Below are 13,911 nucleotides of genomic sequence, written 5' to 3' on the forward strand. Positions count from 1 at the left end.
GACAGTGGTTAATCCAATGGAGACTAGATTTTATTATACATTTATTCAATGATTTTAAATTTCCAAGATCTTATAAAGTGAAAGACAACCAGACCTGGTGCAGACCATAAGCTGAAATAGAAAATGAAGTGATGTATGCATAACATTACTGTAGTTCCTAAAAATTGACTTTTCTATAAATTGTCAGATCTTGTAGTTCTAAGACATGGGTAAACATGAATAAAATCAAAGTATTCAATTACAATCATTCTTACCCAGGAGAAAGTTATTTCTTAATCAGAAGTGCATTAATGACAACAAAGCATTTGAAAACAATTCTCCAGAATAGCTTTAAAAACTGAAATACTATCATCTTCATATCTTCCATAAATTTAAACATACCAGTTTGTTTTCCTGCATGTAAATTTTCTGCAGTCTTGAGCAGCCCCGTGCCAATGCCATCATGCCTTCATCTGTGATCTTGTAACATTGACCAAAATGGATATCCAAGATATCTGGGCATTTCTCTCCCAGCTACAACAAAAAAAAGTTTGTGATTTTTTTTAATTATTGAGAAATTTAGAGTAAATAATGTGAATTCTCCACACTCATCTTTGCTTCTCATGTTTTTTTGTTAACACCTAACAATAAATATGATGAATCCACAACCCTAGAATTCTGTCACATAACCACAAAGTGAAGTATTTTATGCCATTTCTTTCACTGGGTTTAACAAATTTCAACAAATACTTACGGTAGGATTTTGGAACTGCTAAAGTTATAATATCTAGCCCAACATTCAAAAAAGCCTAAAGTGTTTGGAAAGGACTGCATAACCACTTAGCGTTTATGGCCAAAGCTTGGGGAGCTTCAATTTTGATGGATAAATCATTGCCGTTTATTAACCATGAGCTTATTTGCAATTCCAATGGGTTTTTTTAAATCTTATCTGGTAAATTGCACAATAAGCAATACATTTTTGACAATATTTACTGATGATCCATCATTTGTTTAATGTCTTTTTTCTTCTTTACCAGACTTAAATACCGACTCTTTGGTTATAGCCGGTGATTTAAATTGCTGGCTTTATCCAACACTTGACCATTCATCTCACAAAACTGTAAATTTGAATAAGTCAGTAATATGTTTCAATCTGGTATCATAGATGTATGGAGATTTTTAAATCCGGATGATAAAGAATTCTTTTTTCTAAGGTTCACCTTACATATTCACGTATTGATTACTTCCTTATTCACCAACAATTAATTCCTATGGTGGATTTTTTAAGTACAGTACAACTCTGATTATCCAAAATTGGATTCTCCAAAATCCTCTTTTGTCCAATTTTTTTTTAATATATTTTGGATAAATGAGGATATAAAAAACAATCAGATATCCTCATTTATAAAAAAAATTCCTCACAGGTTGAAAAAATATTCACTCAACATGAAATTAGACCAATGATCATCTCATTTCAGCTAACTCCCTTCCTTCTTATTCAATTTCTTCTTTATATTCCTCGATTGAGTTTTCTCTCCAACTCTTCCTCTCAAACTGCATGCCACTGTCATGCAGCCACAAGTGGTCGGAAGAATACCTTGTCCTGGCATCGTCAAGGAGAGCGGCCTCCTAAGCAGGAGCAGGACCTCGGGCTCCTGGGAAGAAGCAGGACCTCGGGGTCAGTGGCACAACCTAGTTCCCTGGCACAGCAGAACTACTGACTCCGACCCCTCCCCTAGGCTTACTATTGCACCCACATAAGATTCACTGGTGTGCATGTGTGGTAGACTTCAGTAAGAATTCGGAGTCTGGACTCCAGCGTCAGGAGCCCACTGACTCACCAGTGTTCCACCGGCCCGGGAAGCCTCCCCAGGGATCAGCGGCAATGGCGTTGAGGCTGGCATTGATATGTCATTTGCTGTTGCTTCTGTGCTGTTTTTAAAAAATGACCAGTTATCCGAGAAAAAAAAACATTTATCCAACAAATGACCCGTTCCAAGCATTTTGGATTATCAGAGTTGTAATGTTTATTAATTTCTCCTGTGAATTTTGTCTCTAAATGTCCCAGAACTAACAGACAGTGACGGTTTGCTATCAGACCCTGAGTTCTTGAAACATGTCTAAGATCAAATCACTTTTTTTTTCCCCACTGAAAATTCCTCTCCAGATGTTTCTGATTTGATAGGCTTTCAAAGCCTTCACAAGATGTCAAATAATTTCATACATGGCTAATGTTAAAAAGAAGCCAAATTATGAGAGATGACGGCTACTCAATTGAAAGTTTTTAATCAACAACCCAAGCTTTTCAGAAGAAGGGTTGAACTTAAAATGAAATATAATCTCCTTCTTACTTATCCTATACAAGCCCAACTCCTCAAGACTAAATCTAAATATTATGTGCATGGGGATAAGGCTGGTAAACTTTTAGCCAAATTAAAAACCAGATATCTAAACAGCTTATTACTGAAATCCATAAGGCTGACAGCCAGACCACTAGCAATCATGTTGAAATAAATGATACTTTTTTTTTCAGATTTTATTCTAAACTATACAGTTCTGAGTTTACTCAAGATCAAACTTCAATATGCAACTTTTTACAAAAATTGATGATTCCTTCAGTCTCTTCAGAAAACAGATTTAAATTAGAACAGCCTGTCTCTCATCAGGTGATAGCAGCAGCTTTTAACTCTGCAACCCGGCAAAAGTCCTGGTCCAGATGGATTCCCTGCAGAGTTCTATAAATCTTTTCTCACTTGCAGATACGAGATTTGGACTCTGTCTTTGCTCAATCTTCAATTAGTAGAAAGTTGCCACCAACATTTTATGATGCTTCCATCTCCCTTATTCTTAAAAATAATAAGGATTCCTTAGACTGTTCCTCTTACAGATAATTTCCCTTCTAAATTTTGATGCCAAGATTCTGTCTAAGATCCTGGCCTCTAGGTTAGAGAATGTTATGCCTTTAATTATTTCTGAGGATCAAACAAGATTCGTTAAAGGACGTTACTCACAATTCAATATTTGACGTCTTTTGTGTATTCTTTACTCTCCCCCAGTTTCGTCCTATAAATGTATTATCTCGTTAGATGTCAAAAAGGCATTTGATAAGAGTGGAACAGGAATATTTATTTTGTGCACTAGAGAAATTTAACCTCAGTTTTCGGTTCATTAATTGGATTAAATTGATATATCTATCCTCCAGCTTCAATTTTCTCTTAAATTCAAACCTTTTAAACTGCATCTTGGAACCAGACAAAGTTGTCCCTTAAGCTCAGTTTTATTTAATTTAGCTTTGGAACTATTTGCAGTCACTTTTCGGCAATCAGCAGAGATCTCTGGAATCTCTAGAGTTGGAAATACTCAAAGTCTCCCTCTATACTGATGATCTTCTGCTATACATATCCAATCCTGACTGTTAAATTCCATATATTTTGCTATTTCTCAAACAATTTGCTCAGTTTTCAGACTATAAATTCAACCTCCACAAGAGTGAAATATGTTTTAAACTCTTCCTGCTCTTCAGATTCCCTTTTAAAATTGTTAAAAATCAAATTTAACTTCTAGGCAATACTATTACTAAAATGTTCAATAATTTAAGGAAAATTTCCTTACCTTACTGAATTACATTAAGGAGTTCCTATCTCAGTAGTCTCCTCTTTCGATGACTTTAATTGGACATCTTAATATTATCAAAATAGTTTGCTTAATTTTTTTAATATATTTTTCAAATTGTACCAGTTTTTGTTCCTAAATCCTTTTTTGATTAATTAGATTCGCTCATCGCTTTATTGTTTGGAAACACAAGCACACCCACCTCAAAAAAAATTCCTTTAAAATAAAAAAAATGGAAGGTTTGGCATTACCTAATTTTAGATTTTATTACTGGGCAGTGAATATTAGACATTACTATTTGGATTCATCGTAATGAATACTAAGATGCTTCAAGATGGATTGCCCCAGAGATTTAATTAAGTCTACTAAAAGGTATTCTCTCCTTTTGAGACTTGGAGCATGCTTGCCCTTTTTTTTGCTTCCATGTAAACTGATGATTTGGTAATCAGACACACTTTGAGAATTTGGTTTCAATTTAGAAAACATTTTGGTTACCATAGCTTTTTATTGATTAGCCCTCTTCTACGTAACTCCTTTTTTTCCACCATCCGACCAAGATATCAGTTATGTTAAGTGGATTAGGTTGGATATCCAATCTTTTCTAGATCTATATATTGACCAAAATTTTGCTTCTTTTGAACAACTATCTATTAAATTTAAAATACTCAAACATCACTTTTTTTGTTATTTACAGATTAGAAGCTTCTTAAATTCTTTAATGTTGAAGCTTCCCCAGGATTTAGATCTTAACCTTTATATGGGAAGTATATAATTTTAAACCTAATCATGGAGAATTATCTTTGGTTTTTATCATGACCCCATAGTTATTATTAGAAGTAGTGGACTCCATAATTAGGCCAGCAGCTCTTCTAGGGTGGGGTGTGATTCTTAGTTTATGAATACATTTTTTCCCCCTCTTTTCCTTTTTTTCCAATGAATAACATGGGTTCATATATACCTTGTTCATTGTTATTTGATATTTGTAATTTAATATCAATTTACTTCATTATTAACACCATATTAGGCACGATTAGTATTTTGCACATGTTAAAGCTAATAAAGAAAAAACCCAAACTGCTTTTTTGGATCTGCTGAGAATGATTAAGTAGATTTTAATGATAACATAAATATACTAACATGTACAAATAACATTTATGTCATCTATGTAATAACAGACATCACTGGACACAATATTTCCATACATAAAACCAAAGTAATGTTGAAATCTGAAGAACCAAAGCTTCCTGAAAACATTCAGGTCATGAAGATTAAGAGGAAAAATGTTTATTTTAATTACAGTAAAACCTCGTTGGACCGCAGTAGTTGGGGTCCAAGATCTCCTACCGCATTACAGCCGAGTTGTGGAACAGATGCATATATGTCATGATTCAGGAAGCAGGAAAACAGAACTTAAGCCCTTCCAAATTGTGCTGCCATATCCACCCCCACCCACTTTCAGTCGCGCTGCCCTCTCCCCTCCCCCCCCCATCACTCAGCCGCCCGACTCGCGCTACCGGTCTCCCCCCACCTTCGGCCACCAGACTTGCGCTGCCGGTTTCCCCCTCTTGCCCGCCCCACTCACACTATCAGTCTCTCTCCCCCCACCAATCTATTTTTGAGTTTGTGGCTGTTAGCCTCTGTTAGCCTGGCATCCTGAAATCCATGTTTGGGGTTCCGCGGATTAACGAATCACATCCTTACGAGGTTTCACTGTACCGATAAAAATAATTTCTGAAACCCAGAAGGTGACAAAATGGCAGCACTGCTGGTGCTAACCCAGAAAGCAGGACAACAGGCATTCACTCCCTCCCACCCAACAGCCCTATTCAGTTTTCAATTGATAGTGGCACTGCATTAATAGCAACTCTTTGCGTGCCTTTATAGAGTAAATAAATGAAAGATTTATGTGCACAAAACAATCAGAATTTATTGTCATGAACAAGCCACGAAATTCATCTTACAACAACAATGTTTTAAAAAAAATGTAGTGCACGAAAAGTAAGGTGGTGTCTTTGGTTTATTGATTATTCAGGAATCTGATGGCAGTGGGGAAGAAGCTGTCCTTGGGCTGTTAAGTGCTCATCTTTAGGCTCCTGTACCTTTTCCCGATGGTAGCAGAGTGAAGAGGGCGTAGCCTGAGTGGGGGGGGGGTGTCTTTGAGGATAGAGACTGCTTTTTAAGACACTGCTTCATGTTGATGTCTTCAATGGAGTGAAGTCTGGTGCCTGTGATGTCACAGGCCGAGTTCACAACCCTCTGGAGTTTTTCCCTTGTCATGAGAGTTGGCGCCTCCATACCAGTCAGTGATGCAACTAGCCAGAATGCTCTCCACGGTTCACCTGTAGAAGTTTTCAAGAGTCTCTGGTGACATATTGAATCTCCGCAAAAACCTCAAAATATAACCCAGTAGTTCTCAACCTTTTCCTTTCCACTCACATACAGCTTTGAGTATTCCCTAATCCATAGGTGCTCAGTGATTTCTAAGGTATTGCTTAAGGTGGTATGTGTGGAAAGAAAAAGTTTGAAAATCACTGCTTTAATTGTACCTAATTGGCTCATTATGTGCATGGTTTCATAACTCCAAAGGAAATGGGCCAATGACAATTTTTCTCAGCAAAATATTTCAGTAACAATTGGGTCAAGAGCAGTGGTTCTCACCTTCCCTTCCCACTCACATACCACCTGAAGCAATCCCCTGCTAATCACAGAGTACCAATGGAATAGGGACAACTTAAAGTGGCATGTGAGTGGAAAGAAAATGGTCGAGAACCACTGGTATAGCCGCTGGCGAGCCTTCTTTGTGATTGCATCAACATGGAGGCTCCAGGATAGATCCTTGGAGATGTTGACACCGAGGAATTCGAAGTTCTTGACCCTCTCCACTACCAAACCCTCAATGAGGACTGGGTCGCGTTCCCCTGACTTCCTCCTGAAGTCCACAATCATCTCTTTGGTTTTGCTGACATTGAGCGCAAGGTTATTAGTGTGACGCCTATCTCCCTCCTGTACGCTTCCTCATTGCCATTTGCAATTCTGCCGAAAACTGTGGTGTCATTGGCAATCATATCAATAACATTGGAATTGTGCCTGGCCACACAGTCATGGGTGTATAATGAGTAGAGCAGTGGGCTAAGCACGCATCCTTGGGGTGCACCTGTGTTGATAATCAGTGAGGAGACATTATTTCCAATTTTTACTGACTGTGGTCTTCCGATGAGAAAGTCAAGGATTCAGTTGCAGAGGGCAGTGCAGAGGCTCAGAGTCTGTAGCTTCAAAGGGAATAATGGCATTGAAGGCTGAGTTGTAGTTAATGTATGAAAATTGCTGTTTTCTCCAGCAATATTGCTTCAGCTTTGGAGCGACTGTGATGATAGGTAAAGTGTAGTGGGTCCAGATCTTTGCTTAGGTACGTGTTAATTCCGGCCAGGACCAGCCTCTCAATAGATTTCATCATAGTAAACGTTAGTGCTGCTGGGCGATGGTCGTTGAGACAGCTCAGACTACTCTTCTTGTGCACCAGGATGATTGATACAATAAATGGGTGAGTTTTAATGTCCTCTTCCCCATTTACCCGACTACATGCTTAGATCAACCATGCAACTTATTAACCCAAGGATAAGTGAACTCTTGAATGATCTTCAATCGTTTACTTTTGCAATCATGCACTGTCACTAGCCCCACTGAATCAGATTTAACTTTATCCAACACACACCACCTGGGAAGTGATGTGCACCACTTGGGAAATCAGGGGCATCACTCAGTGGAGATATTACTAGGAGGCAGTCACATCTGGGAAACAGGAGGCATGAAGGTGTCAGGAGAAGGATAGGGACCAGGTAGCCAGTGGCTATTCCCTTCAATAACATGCATACCACTTTAGATACTGTTCAGGTGACAGTTACAGAAGCCAATTCTCTGGCATGGAATCTGGCTCTGTGGCTCAGAAAGAAAGGGAGAAGATGATTGTGATAGAGGGTTCTCTGGTTTGCAGAAGACCAGAGATTCTATTGATGAGATTAAGACTCTTGGTTGCCTCCCAGGTTCCAGGGTCAAAGATGTCTTGGATCAAATCCACAGTATTAAGAGGAAGGACGAGCAACCAGAGGTTCAAGTACACACTGTTGCCAATGTCATAGATAGCAAAATGGATGTGGTCCCGAAGAGTGAATACATGTGGTTAGAATGGAAACAAGAAAGCAAGACCTCAAGGGGAGTCATCTGTGACTTGCTGCTTTTGCCACATGCCAGTGAGAACAAGAATAGGAAAATACAGCAGATAAATGCATGGTTGAAGAGTTGGGGCAGGGGGTTCAGATTTGTGGATCATTGGGGTATTTTCTGGGGAAGGTATGAGATGTACAAAAGGGAGGGGTTCCAACTGAATTTCAGAGGGGACAATCTCCTTGTGAACACGTTTGCTGGAGCTGTTTAAATTAGCGAGGCAGCAGCATGACAACCAATCTGCCAGGTAATAAAATAGAGCAGTTGGTAGAAAGGTTAATGCGATATATATTGATTCTGTGAGGAAGGACAGACAGTGGATGGAGAATAAATGTAGTCAGCTGAATGGGTTTAAATGTGTTAAAAGACTAAGGATGATGAACTCAGAGCATGGATCCATACATGGATTGATGACGTTATTGTATGGAAGATTAATACCAACTCCAACATAGTTGGCAAACAGCCTGTTTTCATATAGCACCTGGACCTGACTATTTATGTTCAGCTAGATATGTTATTTGGAAGTTAAGTTATCACCTTAACTGTAGTTAAGGATACAAACAGTGGTTAATTAGAATTAGACAAAACTTAAGTTTTAAGAAAATTGTAATCAAGGTCAAGATATACGTCACAATAATTTTATTCCATATTATAATTTCTGTAAAACTTGTTTGTCTCTCTGTATTTCACTGAGAGAATTGGCATAATCAATAGGATCCCTATTGGAATGGCATCTGTATCAACTAAAAAGAAACAAGTCCCGGGAGAAAAATTTAGAGTCCCACACAGCCAGTTGGTGACTCACACTGAGCTGAGGCGCCAATAGGCTGAGGCAAGAAGTGGGGAAAAAATGCAAGGACTAGCAGAAAGCCGAAAATAAAAGCCGAAAATATATAGTTTAAGAAATTGGTATTGTTTGAAGTCATGGGAAATCAGTGCAGCAAAGACATCACAAGTTCTGAAACCAAAATCGTGGCTTTGTGCGTGGGAGGTCATGTTTAACAAATCTTCTAGAGTTTTTCAAGGAGGTTACCAAGAAAGTAGATGTGGGAAAGGCTGCGGATGTTGTCTACATGGACTTTAGTCAGGCCTTTGACAAGGTCGCACATGAGAGGTTAGTTCAGAAGGTTCCGACATGAGGAATCCATGGAGAGGTTGTAAACTGGATTCAAAATTGGCTGAATGGGAGAAGACAGAGAGTGGTAATGGATGGTTGCTTCTCAGACTGGAGGCCTGTGATTAGTGGTGTGTCTCAGGGATCTGTGTTGGGACCATTGTTGTTTGTTGTCTTTATCAATGATCTGGATGATAATGTGGGAAATTGGATCAGCAAGTTTGCTGATGACACTAAGATTGGAGGTGTCGTGGACAACGAGGAAGGCTTTCAAAGAGGGATCTGGACCAACTGGAAAAATGGGACAGAAAATGGCAGATGGAATTTAATATAGATAAATGTGAAGTGTTGCATTTTGGAAGAACAAACCAAAGTAGGACATATATAGTAAATGATTGGGCACTGAGGAGTGTGGAGGAACAAAGGGATCTGGGAATACAGGTACATAATTCCCTGAAAGTGGCATCACAGGTAGACAGGGTTGTAAAGAAAGCATTTGGCATCTTGGCCTACATAAATGAAAGCATTGAGTAAAGGAGTTGATATGTTATGGTGAGGCTGTGTAAATCTATTTATTTATTTATTTATTTATTTTAATTTAAGACATGCAGCACAGTAGCAGGCCACTTCAGCCCACAAGTCCATGCTGCTCAATTTGCACCCAATTAACCTACACCCCCAGTACGTTTCAAACAGTGGAAAGAAACTGGAGCCCCCAGGAAAAACCCACGCAGGCACAAGGAGAACGAACAAACTCCTTACAGGCAGCATGGCATTCACACCCTGCTCCCGATCGCTGCCGTTGTAAAGTTGTTGTGCTCAGCCAGCCATGCCACCCCAGAAGACATTGGTGAGGCCAAATTTCGACTATTATGTGCAGCCTTAGTCGTCAAACGACAGGAAGGATATCAGTAAGATTGAAAGAGATTTACTTGGAGTTGCTGGATCTTCAGGAGTTGAGTTACAGGGAAAGATTAAACAGGTTAGGAGTTTATTCCTTGGAGCGTCGAAGAATGAGGGGAGATTTGATAAAGTTTACAAAATTATAGACAAAGTAAATGCGAGTAAGCTCTTTCCACTTAGATTAGGAGTGATAAATTGTGATAAGTGGCTTTAGATTGAAAGGAGAAAGATTTAGGGGAATCATTAGGGGAACTTCTTCACTCAGAGAGGTGGGAGTGTGGAACGAGCTGCCATCTGACCTGGTAAAAGCAGGCTCACTTCTGAGATACATGGATGGGAAAGGTCTGGAGGGTTATGGACTGGGTGCAGGTCAATGGGACTAGCTGAATAATATTTTGGCACAGACTATAAGGGCCGAATGATCTGTTTTCTGTGCTATCATATTCTATGGAAAGATCAACCAATCCCAAATGCTCCTTGCTGGACAACAAAAACGTGTCAAAAGGTGAAGTGATTGATAAAACATTGGCAGCAGGCAGAAGTTCCTCCAGGATCCCCGAATGATCCGATAATACAGAAACTGGCAATGATCGCTTTAGTCACCGTCTTGGGGACAATGGCCATTAAGGGGATCTTTTAACATAACCAAGATTCAAACTTTGTGGGATAAAATGTGAGGTCGGATGGAGACACTACGTGGGAACTAGATTACATGTTAAATTGCTTTCAGGTGTGATGGAATGTTGCTAAGCCACACCAATATCCTAAAACTAAAAATAGGTGTCTAAATCCCGATATACCTACTCAAAAATACCCTTTGTAAAGGACAATGGGGAATCTAAAGAGCTAAATCAACTCCTTATAGCTATTGCTGCCACTCACAAGAAGGTCTCACTCTCTCCTCCCTACCAACCAAACTGTCCAATATGAATGATGATGTCACCGCAGCTGCTGGGACTGATAGCCCAGTGCTCTCCCAGTGGCGGGACAATAGACCAGATCAAAATGTGAAAGGTCATAATATTTGTTAAACATAACTCATCATTTCTGATCAGTAACCAGATTCCTCTATGTATTGCAAAATGATGATAGGAAGCCTGCCAATCCTTAAGCTTTGGACCTCCACAGAGATTAGGTCAATGATAGCAGAAGCCCCAAATCTCTTAAAAGCACCTTATGCCTTCCATAATTAGCTGACCCAAGCTTGCAATATTACTCTTGGGGGGGGGGGGGGGGGGGGGGGTGGTATAACCATGTTGTTGAAGTGCGCCTACAGAGCCTCATGGCCCAGCATGCAGTAAGGGTTCTCTGCTCTATCAGATGACAGGGATTGGTGAGATAATAAGGTATTGCTGGGTCAGGGAAATTAATTTATGGCTTACTGGCTGCCAAAGGAAGACAACAGTCTATTATGTAGGATGCCAGAAAGGCTGGGGATATTGGAGAACTGACTCAAACTTTGCAGCAGCCAGATTTTCTGGTGATGTACAAGAGTAAATGGGATAAATGTGCTGGTGTTCCTTTGGCAGATCATCAACTACTGGCTATCAAGACCTTGCTAAATTGCAAGTAACCTGGACATGCCCAAACTTTTTAACTGAGAAAACTGATTGGCAAACAAAAATAGCAAGGTCCTCAGAGGCTCAAGGAGTCTACATGACAATCCCCACGGCAACAGATCAGTGAGGGACTCAGCGGATGACGAACTCACATAGGCTGCAGGAAGTCAGCAACTTGCAGAACCAGGATTAGTAAGGGTGCTAAGGGCAGGAAAGGTTCCATAAGGACCTTGGGCACTGAAGACTCCTTCAATATGTCAGAGCTTTGGATCTGGGTCTCAAGTTGCCAATGGATCAAACTGTGTGACTGAGGAGGCACTGGAGGCGAATCCACAGACAATCAATGTCTCTGAAGGAACTTTCATTTGGTACTCCCCCTCTCATACTTTAAGAGCCACCAGGCAATACTATGATGAATCTTTGCCTTATGGCAAAAAGAAGAAAATTTTGAATAATGTTACATTTTCTATTATTACATGACAATAAAGGAATCTTGAAATCTTGTAATCTTAAAGGCAATGCACATCAATGGTGAAATATAGCAGGAGGCCAGAGAACAAGAACTTTTCAGAGGTGGAGGGCCTGAATGGTGCCCCAGATGCAGGTTGGAAGGGACTGGACAAGAAGAGGGGGGTTGGTGACAAGGCATGAGGAGTTAAGTTCAGTGGGGCAGGAGCAGGCAGAAACAATAGGTCTACCAGAGCAGTTCTTTTGTGAATTATGAGTAGGATATAGATGTGGGCAGTGTAGGGGAAACAACAAGATTGAGTGTAGTTGCAAAGAGATCTCCCCAATTTATTAAGTTTGTAATAGTGTGGGAGATGATACCTTGACAATGGTTAGTAGAGTCTTGGTCTAGGGAAAAATATAAGTGTCTGAGAGCTGGTGTTTGGCCTCAGCACTGTCGGGATCAGTAATGTAATGTACATGGACAATGTTCAAATAGTAGGAAGCCTGATGGAAAAAATCAACAATAAAAGAACATTGGAATTCCATCCTGTCCAATAATAATAACATAATTAAGACTGGACTAGATTCAATCTCTCACCCCAGTGATAAAAGAACACCAACATATTAATTAAGTCATATATCCAAAGTCGTAGTTTTAAGTTAAGAGTTACTATTCCTTAAACACTTGAAAGCTAGCTTGTGTTCTTTACGTTCCACAAACAAACATGAGTTAGTGTATCTGAAAGAAATGAAAAATAACACCAACCATTATCTTAAATGTGTGCAATTTCAAAGGCAAGGTTGTAAGACCCAGGCACAGAATGGTATCAGCCCATTCCCTTTCCCACAATATTTTGCAATTCAGGAAACAGCACTCTGGAAATATTTCTTGAGCTCAGTAATTGCAAAATAAAACAAAAATATTTTCAAATTATTCAATTATGTTAATCAAACCAACCGTGAATGAAATATCCTTTGATTACTAATCAATCTACAACTATGCTGTAAACAAGTTAATCTCATACTGAAGTTCTAAAATGCTTGGCCAGAATTAAAATATCACCAGAACATGCAAAGGTTTAAGTAAATCTAGTAAAATTATTAATGTACTTTTAATAAACTGAATACCTGTTGCAAAGATTCATCCGTAAGCTTGTCCTGGTTTCCTACATGGACTTTCTGCAGAAAAGGGCAATAGCAAGCAATTGCAATGAGGGAAATGTCACTAAGTTGTTTGCATCGTAATGCTATATATTTCTGCAGTCCTGGACTCTGCATTGCTATGGAACTCACTCCACTGTCAGAGATATTTCGACAATCGGATATATTAATTTGGATTCTATTTCGGTTCTTGGATGCAATTTGCTTGAGTACATCATCAGTGATCTGTCAAGAAAAAAAATCAACGTTAACCATAATTATCACCTTTTCAATACAAGTTTAAGAACAAACGCAAGCTGCTTCATTTTCAGGTTGGGACTTTGCTGTCATGTTCAGTGCTTCAATCAAAAGAAGAGAAACAGGGCCTTTGGTTCATTAGAGTCTATGGCAAACTATTATTCTGCCTGGACCCAAAAACTTGCACCCAGGCCATAGTCCCCCCAGAGCCCTCAATATCCCTCCAACCCATGTACTAAACTATTTTTTCCTTAAATGTCAAAATCGAGCTTGCATTTACCTCTTCAGCTGGCAGCTCGTTCCACACTCTCACCACTTTGAAGAAATTCTCCCCCCACCCCTCAACCTTAACCTTAACCTCTTGTTCTAGTCTCACCCAACCTCAGAGAAAAAAGACTGCTTGCATTTACTATATCTATCCCCTCATAATTTTGTATCACATAGATTCAAAGAAACATCTTCAAGGGTCAAAGAAAAATAAATAACCAGAATAACAAAGTGAAAGTATTTTTACAGAGTTGTAAATTTAATGAAAGCATCAGAGTTTCAGAGATGAAAGCATCCTGGAACAAAAAAAAGGTGTGTTGTTGGCAGAGACAAACTCAATGCTAACATATTACATTTTCTTGTAAATTTTATTTTAATTTGCATTAATGACTAACAACATTTATCCAT

At 39.3% G+C, this 13,911-nt stretch overlaps 1 protein-coding gene across 9 annotated transcripts in view; it reads right to left on the minus strand.

The window, feature by feature from the left end:
* Positions 1 to 13,911, minus strand: part of fbxl17 (F-box and leucine-rich repeat protein 17) — a 725,386-nt gene that overhangs the window by 659,115 nt on the left and 52,360 nt on the right. For all 9 annotated transcript variants that reach the window (XM_069892541.1, XM_069892540.1, XM_069892527.1 and 6 more), the window contains exons 4-5: positions 12,967 to 13,224; positions 382 to 513 (exon numbers count right to left, since the gene is read on the minus strand). In XM_069892541.1, the coding sequence (XP_069748642.1) occupies positions 382 to 513; positions 12,967 to 13,224 (390 nt within the window). The remainder of the gene's footprint in view (positions 1 to 381; positions 514 to 12,966; positions 13,225 to 13,911) is intronic.

This window comes from Narcine bancroftii, chromosome 1 (assembly GCF_036971445.1).
Source record: "Narcine bancroftii isolate sNarBan1 chromosome 1, sNarBan1.hap1, whole genome shotgun sequence".
Classification (NCBI taxonomy): domain Eukaryota; kingdom Metazoa; phylum Chordata; class Chondrichthyes; order Torpediniformes; family Narcinidae; genus Narcine; species Narcine bancroftii.